This window comes from Microcaecilia unicolor, chromosome 2 (assembly GCF_901765095.1).
Source record: "Microcaecilia unicolor chromosome 2, aMicUni1.1, whole genome shotgun sequence".
Taxonomy (NCBI): Eukaryota; Metazoa; Chordata; class Amphibia; order Gymnophiona; family Siphonopidae; genus Microcaecilia; species Microcaecilia unicolor.
The window spans coordinates 556,757,931-556,775,114 of record NC_044032.1 but is presented as its reverse complement, the minus strand read 5'-3'; the positions used below and the strand labels follow the sequence as shown (position 1 = coordinate 556,775,114).

Genomic DNA, 17,184 nt, shown 5'->3' with positions numbered 1-17,184 from the left:
ATACAACTGCTTAAGGGACTGAACTCAGGTTCATGTGTGGCAAACACAGCACCATCTTTGAGAGTGTGCTGATACGAGGACATTTGATCTTGTGAAAATTTTGTCTGTTTTGCCACACATCAACCTGAGTGCCAGAAGCAGTTATGTAAACAGACAAAACCCTTGCGGAATCGGGCATTTGAAGGGGTATGCACAGCTCTAACAGCTTGAAGGAGTGGCTTTGCAGAATTTTACAAGGCAGCACAGCTACCTGAAAAGATTCAGTTAGTTGTAAATGAAAAGAAAGCTTTTTGACTTATACAAAGTCACAGAGGGGTGCACACATGTAGGATCACAATGAATTATAAGTATAGCACCTGAAGTGAACACTGAAAATTAAAGAACAAATTGATAGTGGTTTATGTTTCAACAATTTTTATTGATGATACGACAGATTCACAATCATCAATTGCCATATAAACATCTGCAACAATACAAACTGAATACTGGTTAATGCGTTATCATCAAATATATATATATATATATTTTTTTTTTTTAACATTCCCTCCCCTCCCCCACTACCCCCTTTACCCTTTCACAGGATATTACAATCTGATAGCTAATACTGGATCTGTTTGGACCAGGAAACTCCACCTTACAATCCATTCCTGTAATCCTCAGCCGCCAAAGAAAGGAGAGAGAGCCTGTTCTCTTATAGCTCTCCCCCCTTGCACCCTTCAGCTTTGCATATTTCTGTTAAGTCTATTTACAGTATCCGAGCATTGGATATACATTCAACAAACACAGCAAAGAACATTTCAAATACAACAGACCCTTATCAGACCATCACCAAACCATTCTTTTTCCTTCTTTAAACCCCAAGCTACCCCCCTCCCTCCTACCCTCTCTTCTTGGGAAAACCCCCACGCCAATAATGGTTTAGCGTGAATCGGTATTGATAGTGGTTTATTATGGGTGAATAATATCACCAATTGTTTTTTTTTTCTTTTTAAAACTTTTTTTTTTTTTTTACTATAGATTTGAGTGTTTTGGCACTTATCACTAGTCTTTTTAATTTGGATTTTGCATTGTCCAGTGTTTTGGGGTTTTGTATGTGTTGCTTTTAAATATGAAGCCACACTAGTTCATTCCTAGACTCACTACATTGATTATCATGTTGGAGAGTTCCAGTAGTGATATGGTCTCAAATTGTTGTGAATATCATCTTCTCTCCATCATTCTTAAATTTATCAAATAGCTGTTGCTATGGCCTACAAAGCATTCTTACCCATCTCCATGCCTCCTTTGAATGGTTTAAGTATATATGGTACAGTGATGAGTGTAACAACAAGAGACTTTATTTTAAAAATACTTGTATGTAGCTGAGCATCATGCAAGTCCACAGTTAAATTTTAACAAACTTAATAATACAAGATGCACATAGAAATCAATTCAATATCTGTTCATCCTAACGCCTACAGTGTGAGAACATAAGAATAGCCATGTTTTAGAAGTATTTCCATGTAAATTCATTGAGTGTCCCCCAAGTCTTTGTACTTTTTGAAAGAGTAAAAAAATCAATTCACTTTTACTTGTTCTGCACCACTCGGGATTTTGTAGACCTCAGTCATATCTCCCCCTCAGCTGTCTCTTTTCCAAGCTGAAGAGTCCTAATCTCTTTCACCTTTCCTCATATGAGAATTCTAATCTCTTTATCATTTTGGTCGCACTTCTTTGAACCTTATCTAATTCTGCTATATCTTTTTTTGAGATACAGCGACCAGAACTGAACACAACATTCAAGGTGAGGTTGCATCGTAGGCCAGCTCAGTGTTTATTTATTTATTGCATTTGTATCCCACATTTTCCCACCGTATGGCAGGTTAATATTATTGTTTTCCATTTCTGAACTTTTTGTGATGTATGGTGGTGTGGGATTAGGCAGGTCCAGGGGGGAAAGACTTCTTGAAAAGATGTGTTGTCAGTTTTTTTCTGAATTGTAGGTAGTTTACTGTGAGTTTCAGGTCTTTGGGTAGTGAGTTCCAAAGTTGTGTGCCTATAAAGGAGAGGCTAGTGGCATGTGAAGATTTGTATTTTATACCTTTGCAATTGGGAAAGTGAAGGGTTGGGTAGGTTTTTGCTGTTCTCGTCACGTTTCTTAATGGTAGATTGATAAGTTTCGTCATGTAATCTGGTGCGAGTCCATAGATGATTCTGTGGACTATTGTGTATATTTTGAATGTTATGCAAGTGTTAATAGGAATCCAATGTAAGCTTCTTAAGAGGAGTTTCCCGCTTTTGAAGCGTGTTTTTCCAAAGATGAGTCTGGCAGCCATGTTTTGTACTGTCTGTAGTTTTCTTATGATTTGATCTTTGCAGCCTACGTAATTACTATTGCAATAGTCTACATGAGTTAGCACCATGGTTTGGCTCATGTTGCGGAATGAATCTCTGGGAAAGTAAGGTTTTATACATTTGAGCTTCCACATAGTACGGAACATTTTCTTGGTCTTGTTCTTAGCTTGGCTTTCTAGCGTTAGGTTGTGGTCAATTGTTATTCCTAAGAGTTTCAAGTGGTCTGAGATTGGGAGGGATGAACCCTGCGTGTGAATTGCCAAGGGGGGAACATTATTGTATTTGGACGAGAGAATGAGACATTGGGTTTTATCTCTATTGAGTTTTAACTTGAATGCCGATGCCCAGGATTCCATGATGTTCATACTGTTTATTATTTCCTTGGTGATTTCTGTGGGGTTCTGTTTGAAGGGAATATTGGTGAGGTCATCTGTGTAGAGAAATGGATTGAGGCCTTGTTTGGATAGAGATTTAGCCAGTGGTGTCATCATTAGGTTAAATAATATAGGTGAGAGCAGTGATCCTTGTGGTACTCCACATTCCGCTTTCCAAGGTGGAGATATATCTGAGTTTGATTTGACTTGGTATGTTCTTTCTTTAAGTCTTTCTAGACCAGTCCAAACAAGTAGTGTGTTATACACATCAACCAGTAGACAGAAGCAGAGAACACAGACAATATCACCAATATAAGGAATGTGCTAGTATACTTCTGACAAAACAGAATTGAACAATAAACGCTGCAAACAATTGACCCAAACAAACCAACTGAATCCCCAAGCAGTGAGCACTTGAAATAAATTACATCAGCAAATCAACAACCATCTTAGCATTCCCAAACTTATTGACAATAAGTTCATCATTATTTTGGCAGAAAAAAGGAAAGTAGCAAGTATGACCAAATTTCACCTTCCTTTTCATCCTGCTAGACCAGTTCTGGTAAGTGGGATGTACACAAACTTCCCTAACCCAGATGGGAAGAAAATACAGCTTCCTTCAGAATGACCCTGCCAAAGGCACAGTGTTCCTGAGCCCAGACATCCAGTCTGTAATAATGAATGAATGAATGTAGCAACAACCAAGTTGTTGCCTGTCTTCCAGTGCAGCAGCTGTAAAGTCTGTCCATGAAGCCACTTGGGCCCTGGTAAAATGTGCCCACAAGGCCAATGGGGCCTGTTTTGCATGCCCCATGGTGCAAGACAAAAAGATGATCTGATTATGAAGCAAGTTCACCTCTCCAGGTAATGAATTAGAATCCAGTGGACATCCAAACAATGAAGGATTTTATGACTGTCATAGCCTTTTCTGGAGAAGGCCAGCAGACAAAATCACCTGAATGAGATGAAACGAATGGGCTGAAGAGATTTGACTGAAATTCCAGTGGTTTGGATTGTGAGGACAGTGCCAAGCAGATTTTTATGGTCTTTATCCTTCAAACGACAAGCTGGAGTTGGATAGGCTGGAGTGGGCTTTGTCGGCAAATCCAGTAGTTGGGACATAAGGACAAGAGCCGGGCAAACTACTATGGTCTGTGTCCCAGAAAGACCATGATCAAGTATATAATACCATGTTCATTGTTGATTTAAATCTTGAAATGATAATGAATGTGACTGTTGGGCAGACTGGATGAACCATTCAGGTCTTTATCTGCTGTCACTTACTATGTTACCATCTTAGGCAAGAAGTAACAGCCTGTAACTCTGAAACATGTGAAGCTGAGCAAATGGTCACCGAAAACACTTCCTTCAAAGCCACATTCTTAAGCAGTGTGTGCTTGAAGGGTTCAAATAGAGGACCTGTCAAGGCCTTAAATACCGAGAGCAAATCCTATTGTGACACCACTGATTAAAGGCTGACAAAGTCTGTAGCCGAAATTTACCAGTTTCAACCAATGCAGAAACTAGCCCAGTCCCACCCCTCCTCCCATGACCTGACAGGGTCCCCCCTTTAGGACCCACTTGTGAGTCCCACACCCACCCTTCCTACCTGAAACCCTGTTGGTCTAGTGGTCTAACCAGGGCAATTGCAATCCCCAGTCGCTCCTGCTGTCTCCACTATCAAAATGGCTGCTGAGACCAGCAGAAGTCTCACAACAAATGGGAGAAAATATTTCTTCACTCAATGAGTAATTAAATTCTTGAATTCATTGCCAGAGAATGTGGTAAAAGCAGTTAGCTTAGCAGGGTTTTAAAAAGGTTTGTCTAATTTCCTAAAAGTCCATAAACCATTATTAGGATGGACTTGGGGAAAGTCTACTTCTTATTCCTAGGATAAGCAGCATAAAATCTGTTTACGGTTCTGGGATCTTGCCAGGTACTTGTGACTTGGATTGGCCACTGTTGGAAACAGGATACTAGGCTTAATGGACCTTTGGTCTGTCTCAGTATGGCAACACTTGTGTTCTTATGTTATTTTGAGACTGGAGCTGGCATAGAAAGGAGCAATTTACAGCTGCTTCTGTCGCGACACTAATGTTTGTTTAATCAAAATTTAATACACTGCTTTGGCCGGTTAGGATCTCAGCAGTGTATAATAGAATCAAAATCCACAAAAGAGGAAAAGAACTCCAATAATAGAAAAGACTATAAACAACCATACCAAGACATGCACACAAAGCTACAATAAATAAACATAACACAAATCTTATGAGAAGAAAGTCTGATAGCAGAGATGGCAGGGGCAGGAGCTGGTCACACCTCCCTCTATACAGCCTAGCATCCTTCTGGCTACAGCCACTGCTTTGTCACCTTCAGATCCTCAGATACTATCACCCCAAAATCCCTCTCCTGCCTGTACATATCAGAATCTCACCACCTAACACATATGTCTCCTGTGGATTTCTACTCCCTAAGTGCATCACTTTGCATTTCTTTGCATTGAATTTTAATTGCCAAACATTGGACCATTCTTCTAGCTTCTGCAGATCCTTTTTCATGTTTTTCCACTCCCTCTGGGGTGTCCACTCTGTTACAAATCTTGAAATCATCTGCAAAAAGGCAAATTTTACCTTCTAACCCTTCGGCAATGTCGCTCACAAATATATAAAACAGAATCGGCAGTCAATCTCTACCACTGATTGTGCATTTTCCACCTGTGGCCTCCATATCAATGTTCAGATGTGCCACTACAGAGACATTCTCCGTGTGGCCACCAAAACAGACCAGGGTCATCACCTGCACCCTAGTAGAATTAAGAGACAGCTCATGATTGGCTTTCTGTGGGGATGCCTCAAAGTCAGCAAAACCTCTTCCCAGCACACTGCAAACTCTTGGGTCTGACACCAAATTTCAAACACTTACCAGACCTGCATATTTGTCAGAAAGACTGAAATCATACATGCTCTCAGCAATGTAGTTATGGCTGTGATGGAGTAGCATTTGCATCTTAACCTTCACCTTTCAAGGGCCAAGTTGTAAGCCAACAGCGACCCAGATTTTCCATGAGAACCAGCCCTTGCTCTAAAAGGCCTAGGAGTGAAGGAAACTGCAACAGTATCCCCACCAATAACCTCACCAGGTCAGCACACCAAAGCCAATCCAGGATCACTAGACCCTGATGCTTGGTGATCCTGTGCAGTACTTGAAAAAACAAGTACAGAGGGCTCTCCTGATGCCACTGCTGCAGCAGAGCATCAATTCCCAACATACCAATTTCCTTTCGTGGGCTGAATAACTGCTTTGCTTTTGAGTTCATGTTAGATGCCATTAGTTCAAACATCGATCGGCGGGGCCCCAACAGTCTGAAAGGCCTGGGATCCAAGACATTCTGGAAGAAATCCACCTGAATGCTTGACTCTGCAATACAGGCTGCAAACATGGTTTTCCACCCAGCAGCAATTTCCACACGCTGCCTGCCACTAACCCAGAAGCCTCCCCTTTGTCACAGCAGAAACAGGAAGTTATGACATGAGGGGAATGGGATGCAGCAGAGGGGAGGCTTCTGGGTTATTAGCGGCAGGCAACATGTAAAAAATCGCTACCACTATCAGGGACAGTGGGAGGTGCAGGATCATGGGGACTCAGCCTGCTCTCTCCAATGATCTGCTGCTGGTTGGGCCAAGGCCCACCTATGACTACATCCCTGTATAAAGCACATGACTTTGGTGAGTTAAGGATCGATTTAGTTTGTGTGAAGAAACAACAGGATGCTAGGAATTATTAGGAAAGGGATGATAAATAAGACCAAGAATACTATAATGCCTCTGTACCACTCCACAGTGCAACCTCACGTTGAGTACTGCGTTCAGTTCTGGCCACCATATCTCAAAAAAGATATAGCAGAATTATAAAAGGTTTAAAGATGACAACCAAAATGATAAAGGAGATGCAACTCCTCTCACATGAGGAAAAGCAAAAGAAGTTATGGCTCTTGAGCCTGGAAAAGAGATAGCTGAGGGGAGATAGATTTGAGGTCTACAAATCCTGAGTGGTGTAAAATAAGTAGAAGTTAATCAATTTTTCTAATTTTCAGAAAGTGTAAAGACTAGGGGACACTCAAAGTTACATGGACATACTTTTAAAACAAAACGGGACATTTTTTTTCACTCAACGAATGGTTAAGCTCTGGAACTCATTACTGGAGGATGTGTGGTATCAGCAGTTAGTGTATCTGGGTTTGGACAAGTTCCTGGAGGAAAAGTCCATAGTCTGCTATTGAGACAGACATGGGGAAGCCACTGCTTGCCCTAGAATGTAGCATTGAATGTTGATACTATTTGGGTATCTGCCAGGTATTTGTGACCTGGATTGGCCACTATTGGAAACAGGATACTGGGCTAGATGGATGGACCATTGGTCTGATCCAGTATGGTTATTCTTATGTTCTTAATGTTATATATATATATTTTTTTTTTTTAATCTTACCGTATTCACTGCTGCCGTCTGTAGAATTCATATCTGGGATGCTGTTTTTAGTTTACAACTAAAAAGATCATGCCGATCTTATACTCTTACACTATTCCTTCTGGCACAATCCCAAGTATAGTATACAGATCATGGGTGTTTCTACTTACAAGTGTCTATAAGGAATACAGTTGGACAAATGAGGAAAACCCTTCTATGTGACCCCTACCACATGTTTTAGGCTCTCTGTCCAAAGTGTCAATTGTGGACCATACATCCTGAAAAGTAGTTAGAATGCCTGGGTCCTAAGATGTGGCAAACCTCTCTTTTTTATGTTCACTTTCATAAGAATACACAAAATGCTAAATTAGATTATGATATACTGTCTTTTCACACATTTACTCAATGGTCAAGCCTACACCACTGTTTAACATGTTCCAAATTCTGAAACAGATACATTTTGGAGAACATCTCAGGCATCTGAAAAACGATTCAAGTTTTCTTTCAAGGACTATACAATGGATGTAATTAATATAGTCGTAGTCCTTTAAGCTATGCACCATACTATCTAGCTTTTCAAAAGGATCAGGCATTATTTTTGCCCTTTCATCATACACCATCAATAGTTCGATTTTATATCCTGCGATCAGATCGATGCCTAGAACACGCTCCAAACAGTCTCTCGCAAAGTGCCCATAGATTTTGCACTCTTACACGGGGATGCCATTTCAGACAGGCACATTGGCTAAGCCCTGACATATACAATGCACACTTCTGTCACATGACTCATCCAAGATGGTGGCAAGTAGTGTGAAACAGAAAGTGCCCATAGGGGTGTCCACTACTTGCCGCCATCCTGAAAAAGGGGCATGGCCTTGGTAGAGTTATGATCAGCCTCTTGACGATGAGTGCTGTCCTTATCCCTCTAATACCTTCACAAAGTGTGTGGCCAACAAAATTGTTCTAGTGTAGACTGATTGCAAGGTAGTCTTACGCTAGCTGCACAAGCAGAAAAGGTAAGCTTCCACATCCTCTGTTAACAAGAGGTGACACTGGGCTCTCTCTCACAAGATTTCCCCAGGGACGACTAAACATAAACCAAAACCATCTTTCAGCACATTTTTGTGGCCTCAGGGTATGTGGCTACTTTGGCAGGGGGGAAAAACTAATGCACATAACTCAGCTAACCCAAGCTTAAGGAGCACAATAGTATACCTTCCTCTTTTTTTGCCACTGCAGCTGTTCAAACCTTTATGGTAGTAGACAGCAGTTACCAAAAGTGAGGTCTACTTTCTTGACAGCTAGTAGTATTTGTGCATAAGGCTACGTCTGTCCACCTCTACTGCTACTGTCCACTTGTCTGTCTGCCCACTGCTGCTTCAATGGTTATGTGAAGATCCCTGAGTTTGACCTACCCTGTAGCAGTACTCCTCTACAAACAGCATTAAAGGATAGGCACCAGGCAGCTACCGCAGACAAAGCTAGACAGCATTGAGAAGGATAATCAAAACCTGCACAGAAAACCAACAAGTTTTTGTGATCACAAAAAGCATGCGATGACTGAATTTAAGAAATGGCCCAATAAACTAATATATCCTCTCCCTAAGGGACCTATCTATCAAAAAAACATTAGGCCAAGAACCTGTTGAATCCCTACAGCTCAGAACTAGGACACAAATAATCTGTAAATTTGGACTACTTAAGGAAGGTGTGGAGTGTGTGTGTATGGGGGGGGGTGGGGGGGTCTTCCAATGTCATATGGTGTCAAATGATGATGTTTTCTGGTATGAGCAAATTCACTGCCATTTCACCAGCTCCACACACACAAAAAATATATATGAATATTATCTTCATTGGGTTTGAAACTAACTCGGTACCCTCTGTGGTGGAAATGGTGCATAACATATAGCAGAAAAGAGCAAAGTGTCCAGTTGATGCTGGGCTTTTTACAATCAAAGTCTCCCACAGTACCATGGGACAGCACTATGCTTTTAACCCAGCTGATGAAAGTTCCATTCATTTCTTGTGAGTTTAAGTTCCTGATGTGTAGAAGGATACTAGACTGGTGGCAGTCATTTCATCCTGCAGAATCAGATGAGTCTCTCTCCTTACAAAAACTTAACATTATACTCCATTAAATGAAACCATTCCACATGTCTATTTGTGACAGTGGAAAACTCTTAATCTTCTTTCTAATATCCTTCCCCTGGTCAATTATGCAGATTAGAGACAACATGCTTTACCCACTGGCTTGCAGGACACATTTGCTTTCTGTTTAGAGTGCATTAAAAGCAACTCAAAGCGCATCTAAGATTTCTTTTGATCCCAAAAGGTCTGGCCTGTCACTAACAAATAACTCTAACTGGGAAGCATATCTGTGCTTGTTCTGCTCTTCATCCTCTCCCCCACCCCCAATTTTTTGTAATGACTGTTTTGTGATGACAGCATTTGTATAACATAAATGCAGTAAGAATCAGATGAGGAGTATCAGGGCTTTAGATTAGGGATTTTTGTCTTATGCAAATTATTTTTTTTAACTAATTCCATTTCTAGATAGTTTTGAAAATACAATTCAGATATTGAAAAATAACATTTCATTAATATACAAATACTAATTATCTCAAACAAAAATAATTTAGAAAGAAATGGAACTTCTCCAGTGTTCAAGATTACTGATCAAAAATAAAGTTCTAGGAATAATCCTAGATTCCAAACTTACCTTTCAAGCCCAAATAAATGATTCAAGAATTTCTTTTTCAATTAATACAACTTCATGCAATATATTCTTCATTGAATCAGGGTAGTTTTAGAACTATACAGTACAGGCAATATTGCTTCCACTGTCTATAGTGGAATGTTGATCAAGTTACCAATAGAGATTACAGTTGCTACAAAATACAGCAGTAATGTCTGCTCCCTTGCTGAAAACCTTACACTGGTTACCATTCAAATCTTAAATTAAATTTAAAATAGCTTGAATTGTACTCAAATCATTTCATGGTTTAAATTTAGTCAAACTTTTTAATTTATTACATATTTCTATTTTTCACTCAAATTCTCATTTTTCAACAACTCTAAAATTAGCCTATCCTTCCATAAAGAATATACAATCGAAGTTAATACTAGATAACTCCTTTTCCTACCAAGGAGCAAGATCTGGAATGATAGCCCAATTTAAGTCAGGCAAATTGGTGATTATGCTCTAGCTCTTTCTCAGAAAACTTTAAAAACACATCTATTCACCACAATGGATGATGTTTTACTTTAATACTTAATCATGTAATGTATCTTTTTTAGGTATATGTAAAACATTGCAATCTGATTTGAATACAAATGGAAATTATGTAGGTTATCCTGCTTATTTTCGAAAGAGAAGGGCGGCCATCTTCCGACAAAAATCGGGAGATGGCCGCCCTTCTCCCAATGCTGGCCAAATCGGCATAATCGAAAGCCGATTTTGGCCAGTTTCAACTGCTTTCCGTCGTGGGGACGGCGAAAGTTCAAGGGGGCGTGTCGGCAGGGTAGCGAAGGTGGGGCGGGGGCATGGTTAAGAGATAGCCGCCCTCAGCCAATAATGAAAAAAAGAAGGGCGGCCCTGACGAGCATTTGGCCAACTTTACTTGGTCCATTTTTTTTCATGACCAAGCATCAAACAGGTGCCCGAACTGACCAGATGACCACTGGAGGGAATCGGGGATGACCTCCCATGATTTCTCCAGTGGTCACTAACCATCTCCCAACCAAAAAAAAAAAAACTTCAAAATCTTTTTGTCTTTTTTTTAGAATATGTCCTTTGCTATGCCTCCGTCCCTGCGACGGCAGTTGAGGACGTCCAAAATGTTTCTGTGAGGGCAGCCATGCCTTTGCTATGCCTCTGACACCCTTTTTATTTATTTATTTGGATTTTGGATCACAAGTAGCAGCAGCAGTGGGATTTGAACCGGCCACTTCTAGATTGCAAGACCAGTGATGGCCACATTTCAAGGGAGTGGCATGGCAGAATGGCCTAGTGGTTAGCGCACTGCTCTTGCAATCTAGAGGTGGCCGGTTCAAATCCCACTGCTGCTACTTGTGATCCAAAATCCAAATAAATAAATAAAAAGGGTGTCAGAGTCATAGCAAAGGCATGGATGTCCTTCTGACAGAAACATTTTGGATGTCCTCAACTGCCATTGCAGGGAAGGACGTCCTCAACTGCCGTAGCTTCCCCTCCTTAGGAAGGAAATCGTGTGCAAATGAGCTATTAGCGAGCACCTCATTTGCATGCAATTTCCTTCATGCATGCCCATTCCTTTCCAGATCGGTAAGGGAAGGGCTTTTTACATTCAGTTAGTGGGACCAGTGCACTACAAATGCTGGCTCCTCCCACAACTAAATGCCTTGGATTTGGCCAATATCGTCAAAAACCGATGCCGGCTATCTCAAACCCGGCAATTTCAACTTTTATGTCGCGATCTGGCCGGACCCAACCGTATTATCGAAAATTCGAAAATACAGTTGGCTCTGCCCATTTACGGAGCCGGCCCCAGAGATGGCCGGCGCCGTTCGATTATGCCCCTCTATAAATGACATAATTAGAACACAACACAGTAGAATTTAGAAGTATCATCCAGTTTCCCAAATGATGCAGGTTAAGTGATTCAGACAATTCAAATTCTGTTTTAATCTGTACCTCTTCTGTCTGATAAATGAACCTTTATCTCAATCATGTTGTCCTCATGGGTTCTGAAGAAATAAAGGTTTTACTTATACTCCTCATACTTCTGTTTTCTTCACGGGAGAGACCTGCTGATTACACTACTCCTTTTGCTGGTTTCTGCTGACGTAGTGGAATGCGGTCCTCTGCTTCTGCGGTGTCCCTCCATTGTCCTCATACCATCAATCAACATTTCAAAGTAAATCCTTCCATGGAACATGCAAAGTAAATCCTTCCTAGGTACATGGACCCCGAGACCAGCTCCTGACCAAACAAGATACATGGAACTAACTACACTGGTGAACATCTGATGAAAAGTACTGGTCAAGAAGTGCTTGTTTTCCTGTCTGAATATTTTTTGCTCAGCCATTCAAGTGACAAAGTGTTTTTGAGAACTCGACCCTATCCATTGCTTAGCTGAAAACTTTGTTACATGATGGAAAGGGTCCTTCTGTGCATGTGGCAAAATGTTTTTTGAAAGAACTAATTAGATAAATTAATCACATAATGAAATGTTTAAAAAAATCATCACTTTTATTGACATGGTTTTCTTATTGTATCTGAAATAAAATATTACATCATCTCCACCATTTGATCTTTTAAGAATTCATTTACCTTTTGCTATAGCTACATTTTGTGAAATATTGACACAATTGCTATACACTGCGTGATTTGAACTCAACAATATTTATTTAGCTTGGAAACAAGAGTCTATGTAGGGAAGAATATCGTAAAAAAAACAAATAGTGGTGACTAAGCATTTTGTCCAACAGAAACCAATACTTCTTAAAATAAGTTGTTCTAACCCAAAAAACATACCCCCTAGAAGATAATAAATGGGTCATTAATACTAAAAAAAAAAGTCACTCACTGTACAAATTTTTCATCTTCAAGAGTTGCTCGTTGCTACAAACTAAGCACATTCAAATCCACGCTTCCTGAGACACAAAACTGTTAAAAACCAGCTTCTGGGCTTATAAATAGTGCAGAAAATGCGAACGCCACGAAAACGATGCCACCTATGATTGTCACTGAAAAAGAAAAAAAAAAGTCATGAAAGAAGGGCAGCAGTTTTATTTATAAGAGCAAAATTACATTTTTTTGTCCTAGCATTCAATACTTATTATGAAGTCACTTACATATTTTGCTTTTAAAAAGGTGTGACTATGATCATTTATTTACAATGCTCCATATTTATAATCCAGTTCCTCAAATAATCTGAATGCTATCATGAGGTGCGTCTCTCTCTAAAAATAGGACACAATGGGCCAGCCTGAAAACTTCTAATAATTATAGAGTGACAAGAACAGGTAGTTTACTATTTTGCATTAAAAAAAGGAAAATAATGCTTAATTATGCAGAAATTACAACAGCAGTCAGTCACATAGTTCTGTAAATTTAAGCCCAATAAAAATACACAGTGATATGTATTAGGGTCACAAATTGATCAGATTATGTACTATAGATTTTACAGGTTTCTGTGCAGGAATACAGCAGAGGGGGTGTATGTGTGTGTGTATATCTATCTATATATATATATTATGGAAAACACGACAGCTACTCAGCATGCCAACATTATTATATCTAAAAAAAACACAACTCTCACATGTAGCACAGATACTCAAAACATGCAATCAAGAGTTTAATCATTTTCACAGTCATTTTCTCATAACCTTTTCACCAAAATCAAATACTCTAGCTATACTTACCATACATATCCAATACAATGTTTCAGCAGTTTACAAAGAAATAAGTCTAAAAGAAGAACCTTATCCTTGAGTCTTTTTCCACCTTCACTCTGAAATTTTATATTACTACTTCTATTTAAACAGGAAAGGATCTGATAAAAGTCCTGTAATCTCTAAGCATTTCCGAACTGACTGTTTTCATAATAAATGCACTCAATTTACCAGTGTGCAAACTTCCATGCATTGTATTTTTCCATAGATCAGGTTCAGAGGAACTTTTTCAATACAATAACTTTCTAAGGTCTCATCCCAGAAAAAGCCGCAACTGGGACATTTACAAATTAGAAGCTCCCTGTTTACACCCATGTTATTTAATACAGCATCACCAAGTTCCAAAAAGGAGAAATTAGTTCTTACCTGACAATTTTCTTTCCATTAATCTCATCAGATCAATCCAGGACTTGTGGGTTATGCCTGTCTACCAGCAGGTTGAGAGATAGAAGACTCAAAATTGTGCTGTGTTCAAATAGGCAGTGTGTAACTGAGGCAATTCAGTATCCTGATAAAGCAGTAAGAAGATATAAAGCAGACCACGGCCACCACCAGAAAGTTCTCCTTCCTCTCTGAACAGCAGCTTGTAATGAAAAGTAACCAACTGACGACACCTGAATAGACATCCAAACAGGGAAGTCTTTGCAACTATAACAAAACAGAACTGTAATACCAAACGGCATAATGGCAGGGCAGGGCCCTGGATTGATCTGTTGAGACTGAAGGGAGGGAAGAGGAATGGGACTTGATATACCACCTTTCTGTGGTTTTTGCAACTACATTCAATGTGGTTTACATAGTATATACAGGTACATATTTGTACCTGGGGCAATGAAGGCTTAAGTGATTTGCCCAGAGCCACATGGAGCTTCGGAGGGAATCGAACCCAGTTCCCCAGGATCAAAGTCCGCTGCACTAACCACTAGGAAAACACATTTTTCCTTCCTTGTCATCATCAAACGTCCAAATGCAGATTTATGCCACTGGACGTTTTTCTCTTTTGAAAATGAGCCCAACAGTCACATGCTTAAGTTCATCAAATGTAAAAAAAAAATAAAAGTCCCCTGGGGCTCCACAAACATGCCAGCATTGCTCAAACCAGTCTCACATATTTGGCATACTCAAATAGGTGTATAATATGATCTATATAGTATCTTATAACCACCATTTTCTTTTTGTTATTTAGGTGTAATCTTTGATTCCTGTCCTTTCTGCCACAAATCTCACACTTGACTAAAATCAGTTTTCTAGTTTTCCATCATTACGAACAATTTGTCACCTCTGTGATATTCCAAAATTTCATGCTTTAATCCTTTCATTTTTTTACTATCCGTCTCTGTGGTGGACTGTGATCTAGCCCCCCCCCCCCCCCCCGGTCACTGCCTACTACACACCACAGTACCCCGAGCCTCAGTGGGCCATTCCCTTGAAGGGCTCTGGTGGTTTAGTGGCTTTCGGGGACAGGAAAGAACCCCACTCTTTCCTGCCCCCTACTGCTATTCTGCCCAGCGCCACCGTGTTTTCAAAATGGCGGCTGAAATTTCCTGCAGTAGTCTCACAGGTCTCAGCAGCCATTTTTAAAACATGGCAGCGGGGAGGAAAGAGAGTTGTTCTTTCCTTCCTTCCTCTCCCCCCCCCCCCCCCCCCCCCCCCCCACAGAGGCAGTAGACCACCAGGGTCCTTCAAAGTAGGACCAGTGGGGTGTAGTGTGCAGCGGTGAACAACCAGATACTTCACCTGTGCTGAAATAATATCATTGGCTTCCCCGGATCTCCAGCCCCCCCCCCCCCCTCGAAAGGAGGAATAGGAGTGAGGAACTCCCATTCCTCCTTTCAATGGAGACTCGCATAGTATTGATCTTCTCACTCTGGAAGGCCTCTATTTCCAGATATAGTACAACACCCTAGGATTCAGCTTATGAAAAAGTTTTTGGGCAGCAGAATTGGTAAAGCCATAAAGAGTTAAAGTAATTTGGGAAGTAAAGTCATCTTGATTGTTTGTACTCTTGTAAACCAAGACAGATGTAGCCCTTCCCATCGATTTAGCTCATCCATCAGAATCTGAATTTTGGGGGGATAATTAGTGTCATATAAAGCAGATATATCTGCTGTAAGATGCACTCCCAGATATGAGATAAATTGGTTTGCCCACCTAAAAGGAAACTGGCATTGTAAGGGAAGCCTGTTAAATTCAAGATCTCAACATATTAGCTTTAAATCCTGATACTATCCCATACTCTTGTAATGGTTGCATCACGTGAGCTAATGACCTGCCAGGGGTCACCAATGACAACAGCACATCATCTGTGAAGAGCATGATCTTGTGGTCCATGTCTTCACAGCGCACATCTTGAATTTCTATGCTACAGGCTCTATTGTGAGGGCAAATAATAGCGTGGAAAGTGTACAGCTCTGCCGAGTCCTCCGATGCAGCTCATAGGCCCCCATTAATTTTAAGTCACGCTGACGGCTGTCTATAAATCAGTCGCATCCAGTCCAAATAACAATCTGCAATTCCCAATGAATATAAAGGGCCATTTCACCCTGTCGAAAGCTTTTTCAACATCAACAGAAAGCAACAGCACCGGACTCTTAGCTTGCTTAACTTGCTGAAAAATGTGGATGGTTTGGCGGATGTTATCAAAAGTTTGCCTGCCAAGTACAAAACCAGTCTGATCTTCATTCACCAATCAGGATATCACCTGCTGCAATGGCTTCGCTAGGAATTTTGTAAAGATTTTATAATCCCCCCCCCCCCTCCCCAACAGGGATATAGGCCTATAGGAGCTACAATGGGTTAGGATCCTTCCCAGGTTTGGAGATGATGGTAACTGCAGCCAGGTGCCATGAGTATGAAAGGAGAATGACCCTCTAAAATGTTTAATGGGACTTATTCTGGGTGAGATGGACAAATGGTATAAACGTTTTTTAGCTGCATCATTGACGCTGGCAGTGAAAATGGCCATAGTATGGTTTTGAAAGGTACTAATGATCCGTCGAGGTTGGACTGGCTTGCTATTTGTATTTTGGGCTGTGTATTGGTAAGCCTGTATAAGTTTGAAAAGATAACATTTGCTCTCAAAGGACGCAAATCTTTATTTCAGACTAAACGGGGACTCCTCCCAAGTGGTGTTCTTTAATATGCTTTAATGTTTTCTTTTTAACCTTTTGATAATTACTCTGGCGTGCAGCTGGTGCACCTTTACCTGCTGTATGGCCACTGTTTTCTTAAACTTAATTTGGATTGCTGTAATTCACTCACCCATTGCTATAGTTACAAAAGTTGGACTGGATTAGGTGGAAGGAGAGGGAGATCATCTACGGGGGTGGGGGTAGGTTATTGTATGTTACAAAAAAATGCATCTATGGAAAGTATTTTGTAGAGACTTCAACTGTTTGTTTTGAAATTCTCATGGGCAGGATGCAGAAATAAAGATTAAATTACAGAAAAAAAAAAAGCCTGCCAGAATTAGCTCAGACCAGAGGAGTGACTGAGGAGCTGCTGGTAAAAGCGCTGAAGCTGGTGGGTCAGATGTGTGAATGGCCACCATTCTTGCGCTCTGTGAACAGCTGAGCTG

General features: G+C 40.5%; 1 protein-coding gene across 1 annotated transcript in view; it reads right to left on the bottom strand.

The window, feature by feature from the left end:
• Nucleotides 1-12,781: 12,781 nt before the first annotated feature.
• The window catches only part of TMEM165 (transmembrane protein 165), a 44,983-nt gene continuing 40,580 nt past the window's right edge, over nucleotides 12,782-17,184 (bottom strand). The window contains exon 6 of the mRNA XM_030191397.1: nucleotides 12,782-12,899. Within this exon, the coding sequence (XP_030047257.1) occupies nucleotides 12,823-12,899 (77 nt within the window). The 3' untranslated portion in view covers nucleotides 12,782-12,822. The remainder of the gene's footprint in view (nucleotides 12,900-17,184) is intronic.